Genomic DNA, 16,583 nt, shown 5'->3' with positions numbered 1-16,583 from the left:
TGCTGTTGAAATTCCAATTCTGCTTGCTGTACATATTAAATATTATGTCCTGGTCATTTCCCCTCTCTCCTATTTCATGATAAAGAGTCATTCCTGCCCCCCAAAATAAAGCCAGACCTATGTCAGTTGTGGTATGGGATTAACCTGCAGGTAATACTTACAGGGAACTATATAAAGGAAAAAATTCTATGAGAGGCTTTTTGAACTGCAACAGACTCCATTCCTGTGGTGATTTTAATACCTGGCTTCCTCAGGTCTTTCACTGATGACCTCAGTATTTAACTAGCATCTATTTCCTCCTCTAGTCCCTTATTTAATTACCAATTTTTTTTACCTTTCTAGGTAGCTTCTAAACCTCCAAATAAATACACGATGCTGAGCAGCTGCTCTTGCATCCAGCCCATGTAGGAGGGTACAACAGGGAGCAGCTGGGAAAGAGCAGCTGTCTTAGAGACACGGGCCAGCCTGACCCACAGCCCCCTGAGCCCCAGAGCACACTGCTCTCCCAGCACCCGCCAGCTGCACAGCACAACAAAAAGCCTCCAGCTTTGGTAGCAATCCTCACTCCCAGCCTGCAGAGCCGCATTTATCCCACTCTCCATAGCAAAAAAAGGCCTAAGATTTCCTAACACCAAGAAAACACCAAAACATTGACAGAGAAGAAAGGTCTCACCTGAGGGAGCCAGTGCAGCATTGGCGGACCTGAAATTCTGTGACCAGGGCCAATTTATGGTCAGATTGGATCACCTGGAGCCAGCTTACCCTCAACTGTGGAGACTGCTTATCCCTGAAGGCTGAATCCCACTTGCTACCCCCAGACAACAATAACTCTTACCAGCCTCCTTGCAGAGAGCACACAGCGCGGTGACAACAGGGCTGCAGCACTGGGACCACCGCTGGCGCATCCCTGGCTGCGGGTTTTCTGGCCAAGCGGCTCTGGGGTGCATCGGCTGCTGGCAGCCGCTTTCACCGGCAGCCTGTGGGCAGCAGCATGTCGAGTCTGCAAGGAAATCAGCCCCCGAGGGGTATTTTGGGTCTCTGGCAATGCAGTTTGACTGCACTCGCATGGGGCAGGAGTTAAACTGACCCTTATCTGGAAACAGTCCAGTTAATGACCAACCCCTAAATTACTGGACATGAAAGAATAGCAGGGCTGCCTGTGAGGCCAGGGTCTCATGACCCTCCCCATCACAGCTGCACTGAATTTATCTAAAGAGATTCAGAGAGGGAGAATCTGACACTTCCCTCGATGAAACCTCAGTGAAGTGGAATCCATCACCCAGGCAGAGAATGACATTTTAAACTGCTTTAACTCAGTATCAATGTTCAAATTGATTAGCCTATTTCATCTCAAATGAAAGTCTCACCTCATTACATTAGTGGCCAAACTTCAAACATATTTTGAATCAAATACTACTTAAACAGCATTTCAAAATACTTAGCTGACAAAATTCATAGCTTAATTTCAAATTACTGTCTGCGTTTTATGCTAAATTGTCAATGGATGAAATATGTAACAGTTCTGGGAGCTGAGGCTACCCAGATCCCTGCTTTCACAGAAGCACATTTTGTCTCTGACTTGATAAATGTCTCGCTCCTGGCTGAGCAGTGAGCGCAGACTCAGAATAAGGCTGTGAACAGTATTTTCTAGCCTTCCAAAACCAGCTTATTCCCTGATGCATAGGATACTCACCAGGGAATTAAGACAGGCGGATTTGATTTGCATCAGAGAGGGAAATGAACTGAACCCAGCTCCTCCATTTTCAGTTAGTTCTTTAACAGGCAGGGCAGTGGTTTCCAGCCAGACTGTGAGCCTAAGAAAACTGGTAATCTTCAATGCTTCACCATCCGTATCTGGTCTGTCATTTGCTTCTGCTTACTGGCTACAAACCACTGCAGTGGGCAACAGTATAAAATTCCAGCTCACAGCACTGTCCCTACCAACTTTGGTTAAGAATACGTTTTTAATTAAAAAAAAAATCTATATATATATCTATAAATAAAAATCACTGCCTTCTGTGATCCTGTTTAGCATGTTCTGAGACTGCTGATGCTCCCACCTCCCTCCCTCCAGACCCCGAGGACAAGCCAAGCTTAGAGAGCAGGAGAGCTGCTCCCAGTGGTGCAGGCACACACAACTTGTCTTTATAACATTACAGATCATAAGGAGCTGAAGGTGCCTCTCTACGTTAAACGGCATCAGACTGGGAATTCTGAATAGGCATCACAGGTTTAAATCCTGTCTTAAACCCCTGAAGACTTCACTGACCTCTCTCAGTTGCATTCTCAAGGTAGTGCTGCTATACTGTACTTGGCTTGCTGCATCTCAAGGTAGGGCTGCTACACTGTACTCAGGTAGTTCTGCAGTGCTGCGAGGAACAATGCTGCGCAATTCTCCTAGCACTTAAAAGAAATAAGACTCCTTTGAATAAATAAGCTGTGATAGAAATATATTTACACTATGTACATTTTTACAGGAAATAAAACGTACTAAAAAATTGTAAGTAATAATACCACCACCCTACAATTCAGTCAAAACTAAAGGTTTCAAATTTTTAAGGTTTTTATTAGAGAAGTTGAAAGTTTCATCTCAGGACTGACAGTAACATAATTATCTCTTTTCATTTATTTTGTTTATAGGAATATGTAGAATTTGTTTGTACAAGCATATACAACAAAGTAATTGGTGCTTAGTACATTGAAATCAGGAATCTGATTTGTTCTAAACTACCAGTTTTCCATGCAGTCATCTTTGAATTGGCAGCATGGACAAATTCCAAGTGGAATGCTTACATGCATTGTTTTGCGATATAACTACAGCAAGCGCTGGAAACATGCAAATTAACACACTAGCAATTTTTTTTTTTTATATCTAATGGACATAAAAAGGTTATTCCTGATATGAAATTCTGAAAATCTGCATAAATACTTCTGTGTAAAATTAAATTAGTTATGTACTTTTCTTTTACTACAAGTATCAAGAATGCCCACGTAATTAATATACACACATATATATAGAGAGACCTTGTTATGCTAAAAGTCTTTGTAATTAATCAAACAATATTCTGTGCCATACATTTATTCAGTATTTACCAGCTAGTAGAATGACTGTGGTCATATAGTAGGCATTACAGTCTTAGTAGCATTTGTATCACATGCAAACATACTCTTAGCATTTCTGGTGACTAATTTTAATCACGTGGCAACATGTATGTGATTTTCTACAGTGTTGTGATTCTGAAGTGTATAAATACTTTTTACATTTTCACAGTTACAAACTTTTTGCCAAAAGCCATTTAAACAATCTTTAAGTTACAATGAACTGTAGTTTCTGGGATCTGCAGCAACAGGATCAAAATGCAATTTCTATACAAGCTATGGAGGATGTAAACTTTTCTTAAAGTGCCTAACACGTAATTCCTTAGAGCACTGATCAGTTTTGGCACAAATACACTGTATTTCCCTCACACTAACCATTGCAGTAACTTTTACAGGATATTGGCAACTTTCAGACATGATAGAGTTGATATGGCACTTGTGAACGACATCATTGGACTGCAGAAATATTCTGTCAAGTTACTGTTACAGTTGATGAATTTGGCCGATGACTTTGTACATATTGTATTTTCGAATATATACAGTTGACTTTCAACTGCCTACTGTCTGCTGCCTGAAAAATACTTTGAAATATAATTTAAAACTGACCAAACTCAACTCCTTACTATACTGATTATTATGCTGACTTAGCAGAAGATCCAGTTCAATGGGCTTGATGACATCAGGTGCCGAGCATCTGACGAGTCGTTGCTTGTCGGGATCTGGCAGCGTGGAGTTTCTACACAATATATCACACATGAGAACACAAATGGTAAATAACATGACTACAGTTTCATTGCCATTTGAGATGATGCTAAAAATATCTGTTGTGTTTCAAAGCTTTGATTGTGTAATTCTGATGCAGGCAAGTTGCCTGTTGAGATACAGAAAGGAATACAGGACTAGGTTTAAAAACTGTCTTCGTCTTCCAATTAGTGTTTTTCTGAACAAAGGAAATTCTTATTGTGGAAATCCAACAAAGGAAATTCAGTGCCCAGTGTTAAAAAAGAAATAATGCAAACCTTAAGACTGGTGGTCCGTAGCTACATTTTATATATTAAAAAAAAAAAAAAAAAAAAAGAAAAGAAAAAAAGGAAAAAAAAAAAAGAAAAAAGCCCACTTTTCAACCTCAGCAACGTTACTTTGGATTTTGCTCTCATTTTAAGGATGCTGTGTTCTCCAACTTCAGTTTGCTTGTTGAGGCTTTAGACCACTGTTGCTGGCCTGCGATCCATCTCTGCTTCCAGCTTCACCATCTGCTGCATCTCCTTTGCCTGCAATCCAAAATAACCGCATGAAGCACTGCGTTAGACCATTTGTTCAAAATGAAGCATGTTTTATATGAGAGTGTCTGAGTGAAACACAGGCAAAACACACTGAAGATATATGTAACAACATTCTGTGTGTGTCCCCCCACCCCGTCATTCTGTATTCAAAAAGAGATTTAATTCATATGTCTACAAAGTCTTGGGATATATTTTTGATCCTATTCCAAGACTCATGGGTTGGTTTTCAGAAGGAGGTGTATAATGAAATGCAGAAGCTCCAATTATGGGGAAGAAAACTAGGCAGATGCTGATTCGACTGTTTCTCCTGACAGGAAACATCTCTGGGAATGTCTGCTTCTCGGCTTTTGTGCGGGTACTGCGATGTGTCCTGAAACGTTTAGGAGTTAATCTATGACCTGGACTCGTTTCTTTCATAAAGACCTCAAACGACAAAATTCCATCAGTGTAACACCCTCCTTGCAGTAGGCAAGATTTTTCAAGTAGTAGTTTTTAAAATATTATTTTTTAAAGAATAATCTCCAACTGGCCAGCAGATCCTTATGCTTACAGATGTGGCATTTTTCACCTCAGGATTAGACTACTGCTGTATGCTCCATGGGATTACACACACCAAATCCACCTGAAACTGTATCGAAATGCGTTGTGCAGGACACAGCAATGAACGGATGCCAGATCTTGCTATAAACTCCTAGTGCCTCAGGCTTTGCAAGCAGAGTTAAAGCACTGGATACAAATGGTAACTGGCTTGGGAATTCCCTGCTTAGAGAGAGCTTTTTGAATTCCCTTCCCCTCCCTCTCTCTCTCTTTTTCACGGATGTGCACACAGCACACTTACTCCTCCTGTGGCTCAGTTACAGATTAGTTGTGCTTTGGTTTGAAACTCTGCAGTTTAAAGCAACCGGGAGTCACCATTTCATTTTCACTGAAGTCTCTCCATCTGGGAAGTTATTTAAATCCAAATGACTCTGAATAAATTGACCCAGAGGGCAAGCTAACCCATCTATCTTTACAACCAAGCTCCTGAGGATTAGGACAGGTTTAGGAAAAGGCAAACCAAGCTACTATTTTCTTTGGTGTAACGGCTTTGTGTCCATCATGCAGGGAAGAATGGTTACTGGACTTGACTTACATGAACTAAGTTCCTCAAAAAGTTGTAAATGTCACTTAGGGAACTTTGCTATGCAAGTTCCTACTTAAGAAGTCACCTATTCTGGATGTGCAAACACATATCTGCATACACAAAAGTGGGCAGATGTAGATCTAAAGTAATGAGATGCACAGCTATTCACTTTGCAAGGTAAATGTGGGTCTGTGCAGATGTGATATATATGCCTGCTTGAAAAATCTAGCTCTGTACTTACATAATAATCGTCATCATGGGGAAAAAAGTAATTATGATAATAGCAAAGCAACTGTCATAAATATGATTAAAAATTAACCAACGCTCTCCATTTAAATGAGTTAAAAGCTTAAAAGTAATGAAGAAATAATCTTAACATGAAAATATGGAAACATAATAAATAAATCGATATGTACAACCTCTTCTGAAATGTTGGCTGGATTTTGCTTGCGTGTGAAATGAAATTCCAGATAAAACAAAACCTTGTGGTTGTTTCTTAGTGACTCACACGTTTCAGGCTTGTGACTTAACTACTGGCACATAGTGTCCTATAAACATTCTGCATGCCAATGTATGGCATACAGAATTATTTTAGAGATAACCTGGCTTCAAAGAACACATTAGCATAGGACCAGGATGCCCATTTTCGCTAGTCTGAAGCTGGTTCAGACAGTGAATTCTGATGTCAACACACAATCACAGCACTTGCCGACGAGCCTTCTAGAAGGTGGTGTTGAAACTACAGTGAATTTGTGAAGTGAGGGGCAGCTAATGGACTTTGCTTTCAAGATGCCTGCTCTCTAGTGAGATCTAGGACAGCTAAGAACCATATATAGTAAAAGACAAAACCAATTTTTTTTTTTCCTAGCCTAATGAATACATTTTTTCCTCATTATATATCTGTAAATAAAAGTTTTTAAAGTGGGTGCTGTCACACTCACTGGTAGAAGATGTTATCAATTCAATAAATAATTCAGATCAGGCAGTACTGTACAAGTGGATTTTCAAGCCTAACACAACTATTTCCCTTGGTAAGACAGGGGTTAACAGAGATTTCTGTGAGTAACGATTATTTAGGAAACCACAGCAGCACAGCCACACGGTAGGTATAGTTACCATGTCTTGTAATGTGTTGGATTTTAAAGTGAAATTAAAAGTGCTGGAAGCCTTTTTTCTTTAGATACTGAAAAGCTATTTCTAGCCATCTATTCTATATTTTGCTATTCTTAGCATGGAAATACTTATTTTATTACCATACTAATTTATGTGGATACTCTTTGTCTGACTATCAGCATTAGCAGTTAATCATACGTATGTTAACGCTAAAATAGTTTTCTTAGATCAATAGACACTTCTCACAAACACAGTGTAGAACTCTGAGCTTATCTTTCAGTAACGACAGCTAATGTACAATACAAGTTAATCTCTAAATATTTCCTCTGCACATCACTGGTCACGTGCATCTGAATTTGAGATGCTAAAGCACAAAATACTGTTAACATTGTGTCAGGATCAAATACCTGTGTGCAAACAAGATTAACATTGTGTTCACTATGTCAATGGTACTTCTCAATAGTTGCATTTACAAGAAGGGCTCCAATGATAATGATTTAATTTAGAAGGAAAGCACACTGAAATAATAGTTTGCTTATTATACGTCCATCCTACCTTGTGTTTGAGACACTGCATGACAGGATTTCAAAAGCTGTTTGTACAAAAATAATAATGTCAAAATTGAGTAATACAACAAGAAGCAAATTAAATGAATGAAAACTGAAGCGAGATTGAAAAATTAATGCAAGAAAAACATACATAAACCAAAACAAATTTAAATTCATAACAGTTTGCATTGTAGGCTGTTTCCACCCGTAATTCCACTTTTCTACATTGTATATTTATATGAAAAATTTCTCCTCTTGCTTGATCCGGGGGAAAAAAAAATATCATGTTTTGAAATTCTCATTAAACAAATACCACCTTTATCTTGATCCAAATAGCCTTCATATATTGATGTATATAACAACAAAACCAGACCCAGCTGGGGGTTTGCACTGGGGCACTTTTGGGTCTAAAAGGAAGTGGTCAAAACAGCAGGTATGAAAATCTATGCTCTGATGGATCAACTTAGAGTGAGTTTAAAAGCTGTTAAGGACTATCCCTGTGGCAGAGGCAACTACACACCCACACAAAAGTGATAACCAGCACGTGAATGACCTCACTGCATTTAATCACTGATGATTTAACATGACTTAACCTCTGCACTGAAGTGGATTATGAGCAAGCTCATGTAGGCTGTTACCATTGCTCAGCAGTGGAAGCTGTAACCCCAGGTGAGAGAAGTATCTAATTGCTGAAAGACGTTAACTCCTTTAATGACTCACACTTATTTCCCAGCAACCTCCCTCCCTTGTATGTTATGTGTTTATCACACTGTGGTTAAAAGTACAACTATAATAATTCCTCCTTGTCCTTATGTTTTTAAGAAATGGATTCGAAGCCCTCTGAAGCCAATGGAAAGAAACCACTGAAAATATTAATACCTATCTCTGGATCAAGCCCATCATTTTTTGTCAGCTAGCACAGTTTACAGGGAGTTCTCCATCATGCTCTCTATAGTGATGCTACAGATCGGCTGTAGCCCAGTTGCCTCCCCCAGGTACCTGTCCCCCTGCCTTTTGATTATGTGCAGATATTGCTCAGGAGCAGACTGACTGACAGATCCGTTCATGCTGGATGTTAAAGATGGCATCTACAGACACCCTGAGAGGGAACAGACTAGGAATTTTGGTTGTTGTGCGGAAGGGAGGTGATCAGAAGACAGAGCCATGGTGGCTGGGGCTTGGTGGCAGCAGCTGCCTGTGACCCTATGTGCTGTCACCTCTCTACAAGTTCCCAGGCTGCAGCTCTGGGGCTATATGATTCTCTCCTGACAGTGTAAATACTTGATTTGCATGTTCTCCTCTCTTCCCCCCGACTCTGCTAGACAGCTTTAATTCATACTATCTGCCAGAGAGTTCAAGTTCTGAACATTTAATAAACGAAGTACATAACCCTTGAAAGTAATGGGTATTAAATGCACCCCTTGTCTCTCGTCTCACTGAACTGCTGGGTACATTCCCCTTGCAGTTTTACATTTGTCTAAGTGCATACTGCAGGTCGATGCAGTTATTACAGCTCTGCTGGCTCAACCAAGGGAACTGCTCAGAACATAGCACTGCTTCTACCAGAAAGACAATTAGGATTTTCATTTCCTTGCCAAATAGTTTTTCAATTAAAAAAAATAAAGAGCTTATAAACTAGCAAAATAATAAGGTATTTTAATGAGGAAAGGGTGTACTAGTACAGATAAAACTCCCTACGCTACTATACATCTCTAGATTTCAGTCCAAACTAACTATCTCTTAGAGTTCAGACACGCTCTGTGCACATTTTACCTCCATTTTCCATTCAGCATTAGAAATGTAAGTTCCAAAACAAAGGAAATGTATTTGCTCATGGTACTTCCTGGGAGTAATTAAAATAGATATGCTGAGCCTTTTATGACTGTCATATCTAGCTAGTGAGTATCAATGTGGCTGAACAGCTGAAAGGACTGACTTTGGCTAAGTGGTCTAGCTTTCACACGCTTGTCTGAAACTAATCTGGTTCTGTATCATTACTTAAGTCACCTCACCCCTTTATTTAAACTCCCCAGGAACAAGGTCATTTTCCCAGGTTCGGTGGTGACCTACACTCAGAAGCATTCTGGTTACTGTTTGCACTAGCTTGCTTTTCTTTTAAGCCTTTAAAATAAGATACCTGCTCATTCTGCTTCTCCAAGACTTCTAAGTGCTCAAGTTGAACTTTTTTCAACTGATCCATTTCCTTTGACTGCTTCATTGCCAGCTGTAAGCAAGAGAAAAAAAATAGGGGGAAATGTAACACATTAGTAGCAAGCAAAATAAAAACTTACTTGAAACATACCCATATACACCATCTTGTCCCATTTGGATAGCACAAAAAGTCACAGGAGACCTATTACATCACCCAATCTTAAGAAGAGCTATTAGCAAAATAATGTATTTATATTATACATATTACACATATAGGACATATCACATAAAAGTAGCAAACAGATGACAATGAATAATAATTATATTAATTTAAAATAGCTTCCTCTTAAATAGATGTTTGATCTTTTACACTACAAGTATGTGGAACAAAGCAAGGACAAACATCTGTTTGTTTACTAGAGCTGGATTCTCAACAAAGAAAAGTGAAAATGAATATCCAGAAATAGTGCCCAGTGACTTTGTCAAGGTTATAGTTACCCTTTTTCTCTCTTCCAGGAACTTTTTTGTGTTGCTGCTGTTCAGTTCTCTGACTCGCCTAAAAAAATGCAAATGTTGTCCATGAAGACTCATTGGAAAAATAGAAACCCAAAAGCTACAATAAAAAGAATCAAAAGCTTGTGAGGTATATTTTGGTTTCTGATTATCTGTACCATGTGGGGCTAATGGCAAGTTGTACACTCCTCCAGCTATGCACCTTTACACCTGAAGGTTTCCAAGCACTTTCAAAATACAATAGAAGACTTGAAAGAAAAAAAGACCAAGACTGTTGTGTATGAAGTTTGCTTTTTTCCTTAGTCAAGAGTGGTGAAAAGAACCTAAAAAGTGTTTAATCCACTTGTGTATCCCTTACTGTACTCTGCTCTCAATTTATTTCAGTATATAAAACACGCTACGTCTCCTAACGGTGGTAATGGAAATCTGATGATCATGAATAAAGGTACAGCTTCCCAATGCTGTAAGGTTATTAAAGTTGTTTTTAAAGTAAAATGGTAAGTATACAATTAATAGTTACACAAAATACCTAACTGCAAAGTGTCTCTCCCCAAGATTTCTGTCATGAAGTATACCCAAAATAGTTCAAAGAGCTGAATCAGACTAATCGCAAAGCCTGAAAACCAGAACTGCATTCAGACTGCTTTCAAATCTGGGTACAGATGTATCTGGGAGTCATTACTGGAGGTCTTACATTAACTACGCATGGAGTTACCAAGGGCTCTGACAACTCGTCTTCCCGATGAGCTCAGAGTGTGTAACACTCAAGGGATTTAGTGCAATGGGAACAAGTTCAAGCCTTTCACCAAAATAGCCCAGTGCCAATGAGAGAATGTAAAAAAGGAAAGAATGAGCCAGATGGCAAGCCCAAAGTGAAGGAGAAACCTTGAAGGTTCTACATCATCATGTAGACCCTGCTTTTACCTATTTATTTGGTAACCTTTATAATAAATAGAAGAAACTTAAAATAGCTGTAGTACAGATCAGTCCTCCCAAAAGTCTGGGTAGCTGGTACTGGCAAGTGTCTCTCTAGTCTCTCAAGTCAGTTAAGGCTGCCAGAATAACCCACTTTCGCAAGTGCAGCAATGCGCTTGCTCTGCTGAGTCTGGCCGCTGGCCAGGTCTCCAACGCCAGCACACAAGGGACAGTGCTGCAGTTCCGTTCAGCAGTGGAGAAGCAACACGTGCTGTTGTGGAGTACATCTCCTGCTTCTTCACTCCGACTTCCATCACCCTCCCCGCTGATTATCATCACTTTTAATGCTCTTCCGTTCCACCTCTCCTCCATGTTATCAGTGGATGAAGGAGAAAGCCTTTCACTGGCACTACCTCCTGTGTTTTCAGCGATGCTGCCTCTCTAGTTATTCTAACTCCAGCTAGAACCAAATCTCAGACTCCCTTTTCAGTATAGCCCTCATTTCATTTAAAAAGCAAAAGCAAAAAGGTATAATGCACCTGAAGAACAATAATTAAAACTCTTACAGATGTGTTTCAATTTAATAGTGTGACTAGACCTACAGAAGTCACAGCTGATGAGTATAAAGTTAAGCTTTTTATTTCCCTGATCACAGCACTACATGTATTAAAAGGATAAATATGAGAAAAGCAACATTTTTCCTAAAATGGTCCTCTAAAATATATTCAGCATAAACATTAGGCATAATTTCCATTAATTAATGGAAGTAATCCATGAGTTCACCTGTCAGCCTTTGACAGCATTCCTCCCTTCTCAAGAAGGGAGATCTGCTACTTACCTCTCTCTCTCAGCTTTATTTTTGATAGATTTGTCTTGGCTTATGGCTTTGCTGTTCTCCATAGATATTTTAGCCTGGTTGGCCCGCATTTCCTTGCTTTCCCTAGGGAAAACCAAATAAAGTCATTAATGCCTGAAATGCAATTTTTGTTGAGGTTGGTTTCCTGATATTACTCTACACCATAGTTGATTTTGTCCTTGAAGCATTAAGGAAGAGAAAAAGAGCAGACCATATGAAAATTGCCTTTCTTTGGGTAGACTTTACAGAATTTGTGCAAGCATTCAAGTCTCCATTTGTTACAGAGAATATAATCTGAAAGATCAGTTTTAAGCATTTTTACACACGGAATGCTATAAAAGGGTATAAAATACTGTCCTCCCTAGTATATAAGAGATGCCCAAGTATGAGCTACTATCAGACATTCAGAAAATGCAATCTGCCTTTCAAAACTGCCTAATAAATTTACAAATCCTGTTGTTTTAGAAAGAAAGAGAGACTGTGATTCTTTGCTGGGAGCAGCAGCACAGATGCTGACTTTGAGAAACAGCTGCTGAGCTGCGAGTGAGCGGAAAGCTTTCCGTCGCTCCGGGTTCGCCAGCTCCAAAAGGGCCATCCCTGAAAGCTGGCTCTTACTTTCTGCCTGTGGAGCATTCCAGCTCCTAATCTTAAGTGCTTATTTAAACAGGAATTATATATGGAAATTAGACAGTGAGTAATGGATTGTAAGGTCCCCAGTAGTGCATATACATCTAAAAGTTACCCATTGAAAGCCAAGGCAGTGCCTTAGTCTCTTTTTCTGGACATAAGCAATTATTGTACTAATTACCCCCAATTTTAAGTATTTTGTATGCACAGGGAGGGTGTAGCACAGAACAGAGTGTTTAATTTAATGAAATGTTGTCACTGAATCTCTTTTAGCTTGCTTTCATCTCTAAAATGCATTAATAATTAAGTAGCATGAGAAAATTTGTTCTATGACTTACATTTTCCACACTTTAAAATTTTTATTAAAGAAATGCAGTGCCTTTTTTCTTTTTTCTCCAAGAGTTCAGGAGGTGAAACATTTCCTGGATACAGATTCAAAAGCAGTGGTATCACGGCAAAAATTAAGACTGGGTTCTAAAAAATGTCATATTGAAAGCACATTTCACTCCAACAATCCTTTCTCCAAATACAAGCTTTTATTTTCTATACTGAATTTGAAGTAATTTTCAAGCACACTCTCTTAAGAGCAGTACTGAAGTCACTTGTTTTTATTACTGTGCTCAAGGACATGAAAAATGTTGAGTGTAGGTGTTCAAATTGATTTAGCCTATTTGCATCAGATATGATTTTAGAGTGAAAGAAGTTAAGAGGATTAGATGACTACTGTGCATCACTGATGATTTCAAAAATAAGGCTTTGGCCATGGATATGGCCAAAAGAGCCAACAGATCTATATGCAACTATTTCTCTATTCTGCCAGCTGTAATGTAGCTCTGAGCTGCACTGCTGATGGGTCTTTCTGGGTGTGTTAGGTTTTGTCTGCTTTGAAGAAATAAAAGGTGTTATTAACAGAATAAATGAAATATCTTCCTTTTCAGATGACCAAGAATCACTTGTAGAGACCACTCCTTGTTTCTAAAATAGCGCTTCTCAAAGACAGGGCTGAGGTTCTAGTGGCAGTTCACTGCTCGACCGGCTGGCGTGGGGTTTCACGTTGACTCTCCCATTCTGCCAGTGTGGCTGTGGCTGGAAGCGCTAAGGCCACTGCTACAGAACACCCTCCTCCTCCTCCTCACAAACGGGGTGATGCCCCCAGCCAGAGCTCACTGCAAGAAGCAGGTAAGCCAGGACAGTAATGGAAAAACATGGCACGTGAACTGCATGTGTGAACTGCTGATTTCCTACTGTATCATGCTGACTGCAACTCTGAAATTTATACAAACATGTCTTTTAAAGGGATACTTAACTTTAAGCATCTACATTTATCATTGGAATTCAGATCTCTAGATTACATTAAAAGTGCATTAGCATGTTATTTTATGTCATCAGTATTGTTTGAATGACTAGAAAGCTCTTCCATTAAAAAAAAACCCAAACCCACCACATAATTTTTCTTTCTATCTCATGCTATTTTAGCTGGAGTACATAATGCTTGCAAATAACAGCCTCACGTCCCCAGTTTCTGAAATGCTGCAAGCTCACTACACCCAAGTCAGTTAAGCTAACTCAGTCTGGGGGGCAGGAGGCACAGTATGCCCAGAGTTCGGTAAAGCTTCAGATTTTTAGTAGTATCTCCCATCTTCTGCTTTGTTTTTAAATGAGCTGAAAGCACGAACTGTAACTGTTCTTTTGTACTACATGTGGATGAAAAGTATCTACCCTACAGCAGATAACGACATCATTTTAGATTACTGAGCTTTCCTACCAGCCCTGTGCCCTCTGTTGTGATAGAGAACTAATTACCTCAGCTCACAGAGAGGGAAGCGGTGAGAACAGCATGCTGAGAGCATGGTCCACCTCTCACGCTGCTCTCAGATGGATCTGGCTTTTCCTATGGTTACCTGAGTTGTCTCTTGGCTATTACATACTCCTCTACAGATAAATGCGTACGTATTCCTACACAGAATATATTCTATGAAAAAGTTTACAAACTATTAAGTGTAAAGTCTCTTTGGGGAGATATTATTCATATTTCAATACTTCACATACCAAATTTTTCTTTAATATTAACAGATTCAGACACTCTTATATTTGGGGGTTACATACGAACTTGCAAATGAGAAGAAACACACTATTGCAATGAATAAAGAAGAAATAATTTTGAAGGTTGTTAGTCCTAGGGCAGCTGAGAAGAAAAAGTTCTCAGTATTTATCAGGATGTAGATTATGAGATCTGGTTCTTAGTAGCACTGAAAATAGAACAATACATGAACTGAGCACAAGCGACTGCTAATAAGAGAGCAAGATGCATTAATAAATATATAAGATCCATTTACAAGAAACAATGCAGGGCTGTTTAAACAATGTAAAGATATAGAAACTCTAAATCCAAAGACAAAAACTACAAGAAAAGCTTTAAAAACCCCACACAATCAAATCTTTTCCTTGTGTAGATATAATAGCTGCCTTCAGTGACAGTCTTTAGTGAAGTTATGAGAATAGGAAAACATGTATAGAAACCAAAAACTTACTTTCAGAAAGATGAGGGGGGAAAAAGTCTTATTCCACAAACAGGCTATGCATTAGAAAATTATCTTCTAAGCACTGTAGGGAATTTCAAAAAGGGTAGAAAACAGGACTCTTAAAGTGATGAGATTTGTCTGGGCTGATGCAGTCAGGTATGATTTAGAAATACAATACCAAGGACTGCAGATTCCTCTGGCTAGTGTCTTTTAAATGATGCATTTGTATTATAATTTTAACGATTTTGGACTTCATTTTTGACTGGGTATTTATTGCAGGACAGCTTGAATACGTGGGTTACCACAGAGATTAACATAAAGATGAGCTCACTAAAAGCCTTTTGCTGGGACAATTCTCTGTTGGATGGCAGGCTTGCAGGTCCCAGCGTGTGTTCTCTCTGATGCAAAGATAAGCTGTTTTTTCACTCAGGAATTTTAAAAAGAATTTCAATTCCTTCTTCAAATGTGATTTTTTAATTCTTTTTCCCCATGCTTTTTATGTGAAAGATGCTGAAGACAATTACATATCAATATATAATATGTATTAATAGTCGTGTGTGTACGTACACACGTTTTGCATTCATATGCTTTTAGGCTCCTTTGCATAAAACTAACAGCATTAAAAAAACTATTCCTCTACTTACTCCTAATTTTAACACTCTGGATATGATGCATATTTAATTTTATTTCCATTCAAATGGGCAGGATGGTTAATTACAAAAGCAACAAGACACTTGTGCGATATCTTTTGTATTCCCAGGGATTATGGGAGGATATTGTATGAAGATAATGCATCAGGCTAATGTAGCTTATCATGCTACCCGTTGTTTTTATGATCTTACTTTTCATGGATCTTTCTTATAATCACCAATGCTATAAAGACATGTGTCCACAAGTGCTAGCAACTCCAAAGGGTACTTCCATATTTAACACCTCTCAGTTTCCAGCCTGTGAACTGAAGCTCCTGAGTAAAGTCTAAGTATCCACAGTTGATGGGAACTACCACCACTTCATTGCATCTGCTGTCTTTAATGAAGCTCAGATAATCTAAACCAGCTAAGCAGCCTATTGCTTCATCTATCTAACCCTTGCATGATCACTTCTTTTACTTCCACCGTGAACACACAGTCCAGTAGCTTTGACAGCAGTACAAGAGCTATCAACACAAGAAACTAAAACATTACTCAAAGTGAACATAAATCAACTGTTATCGGGTAGCACTGCCCTGCTCACCTGTCATGTGAAAATTTTAGTTGCTGCGTTTGTTGTTCATGAGCATTAATCAGCAGTTTCTTCAGTAGATCACACTGTTGGTTCAAGTGTAAATCACGGATTTCTTGCTCTTCGGCACTGTGCGTATTGATCATCTCAGACCACTCTTTAGTGTGCTGTGCCACAATCTCTTTGACCTGTAGAGAAGTAACAGCAGCATTCACACAGGTTCTCAGCTAGACTAGGAGATCAACTATTACTGCTGCTGAAGACGATGTAAAGACAATCATTAAAAAGATCATAAAGAATGCAGCTAAATTGTGAAAAATGAAGTTACACAAATGAAGTTGCTTCACAGAGTAATAAAACTACTGAGGACACTACAGTGTATTACAAAAGCAGATGTAAAACAACCCCTACTATTAGGCCTCTATTATCTAAAGTGCTGCATTTGTGCTCTTGACTGTGCTACTGTTATTTTAAAACCTTCTCTAACACTGAGTTCATATATAAAATGGTTTCACATTCTTGGCTGCCAAGAAAAGCTCTATATCAAACGTACTGAAATTAACAATGGAAAAATCTAGCAAGTGGGATTTCTCTTAGGACTTAAATTACAGT

General features: G+C 38.9%; 1 protein-coding gene across 1 annotated transcript in view; it reads right to left on the bottom strand.

Moving 5' to 3' along the window:
* Positions 1-2,527: 2,527 nt before the first annotated feature.
* PLCB4 (phospholipase C beta 4) overlaps positions 2,528-16,583 on the bottom strand; it is a 184,002-nt gene continuing 169,946 nt past the window's right edge. Inside the window, exons 35-40 of the mRNA XM_082049841.1 lie at positions 15,984-16,159; positions 11,584-11,685; positions 9,816-9,873; positions 9,304-9,390; positions 7,174-7,210; positions 2,528-4,370 (exon numbers count right to left, since the gene is read on the bottom strand). Coding sequence (XP_081905967.1) covers positions 4,282-4,370; positions 7,174-7,210; positions 9,304-9,390; positions 9,816-9,873; positions 11,584-11,685; positions 15,984-16,159 — 549 coding nt within the window. The 3' untranslated portion in view covers positions 2,528-4,281. The remainder of the gene's footprint in view (positions 4,371-7,173; positions 7,211-9,303; positions 9,391-9,815; positions 9,874-11,583; positions 11,686-15,983; positions 16,160-16,583) is intronic.

This window comes from Streptopelia decaocto, assembly GCF_964273445.1.
Source record: "Streptopelia decaocto genome assembly, chromosome: 3".
NCBI classification, from domain to species: domain Eukaryota; kingdom Metazoa; phylum Chordata; class Aves; order Columbiformes; family Columbidae; genus Streptopelia; species Streptopelia decaocto.
This window is presented reverse-complemented; position numbering and strand designations above follow the sequence as displayed.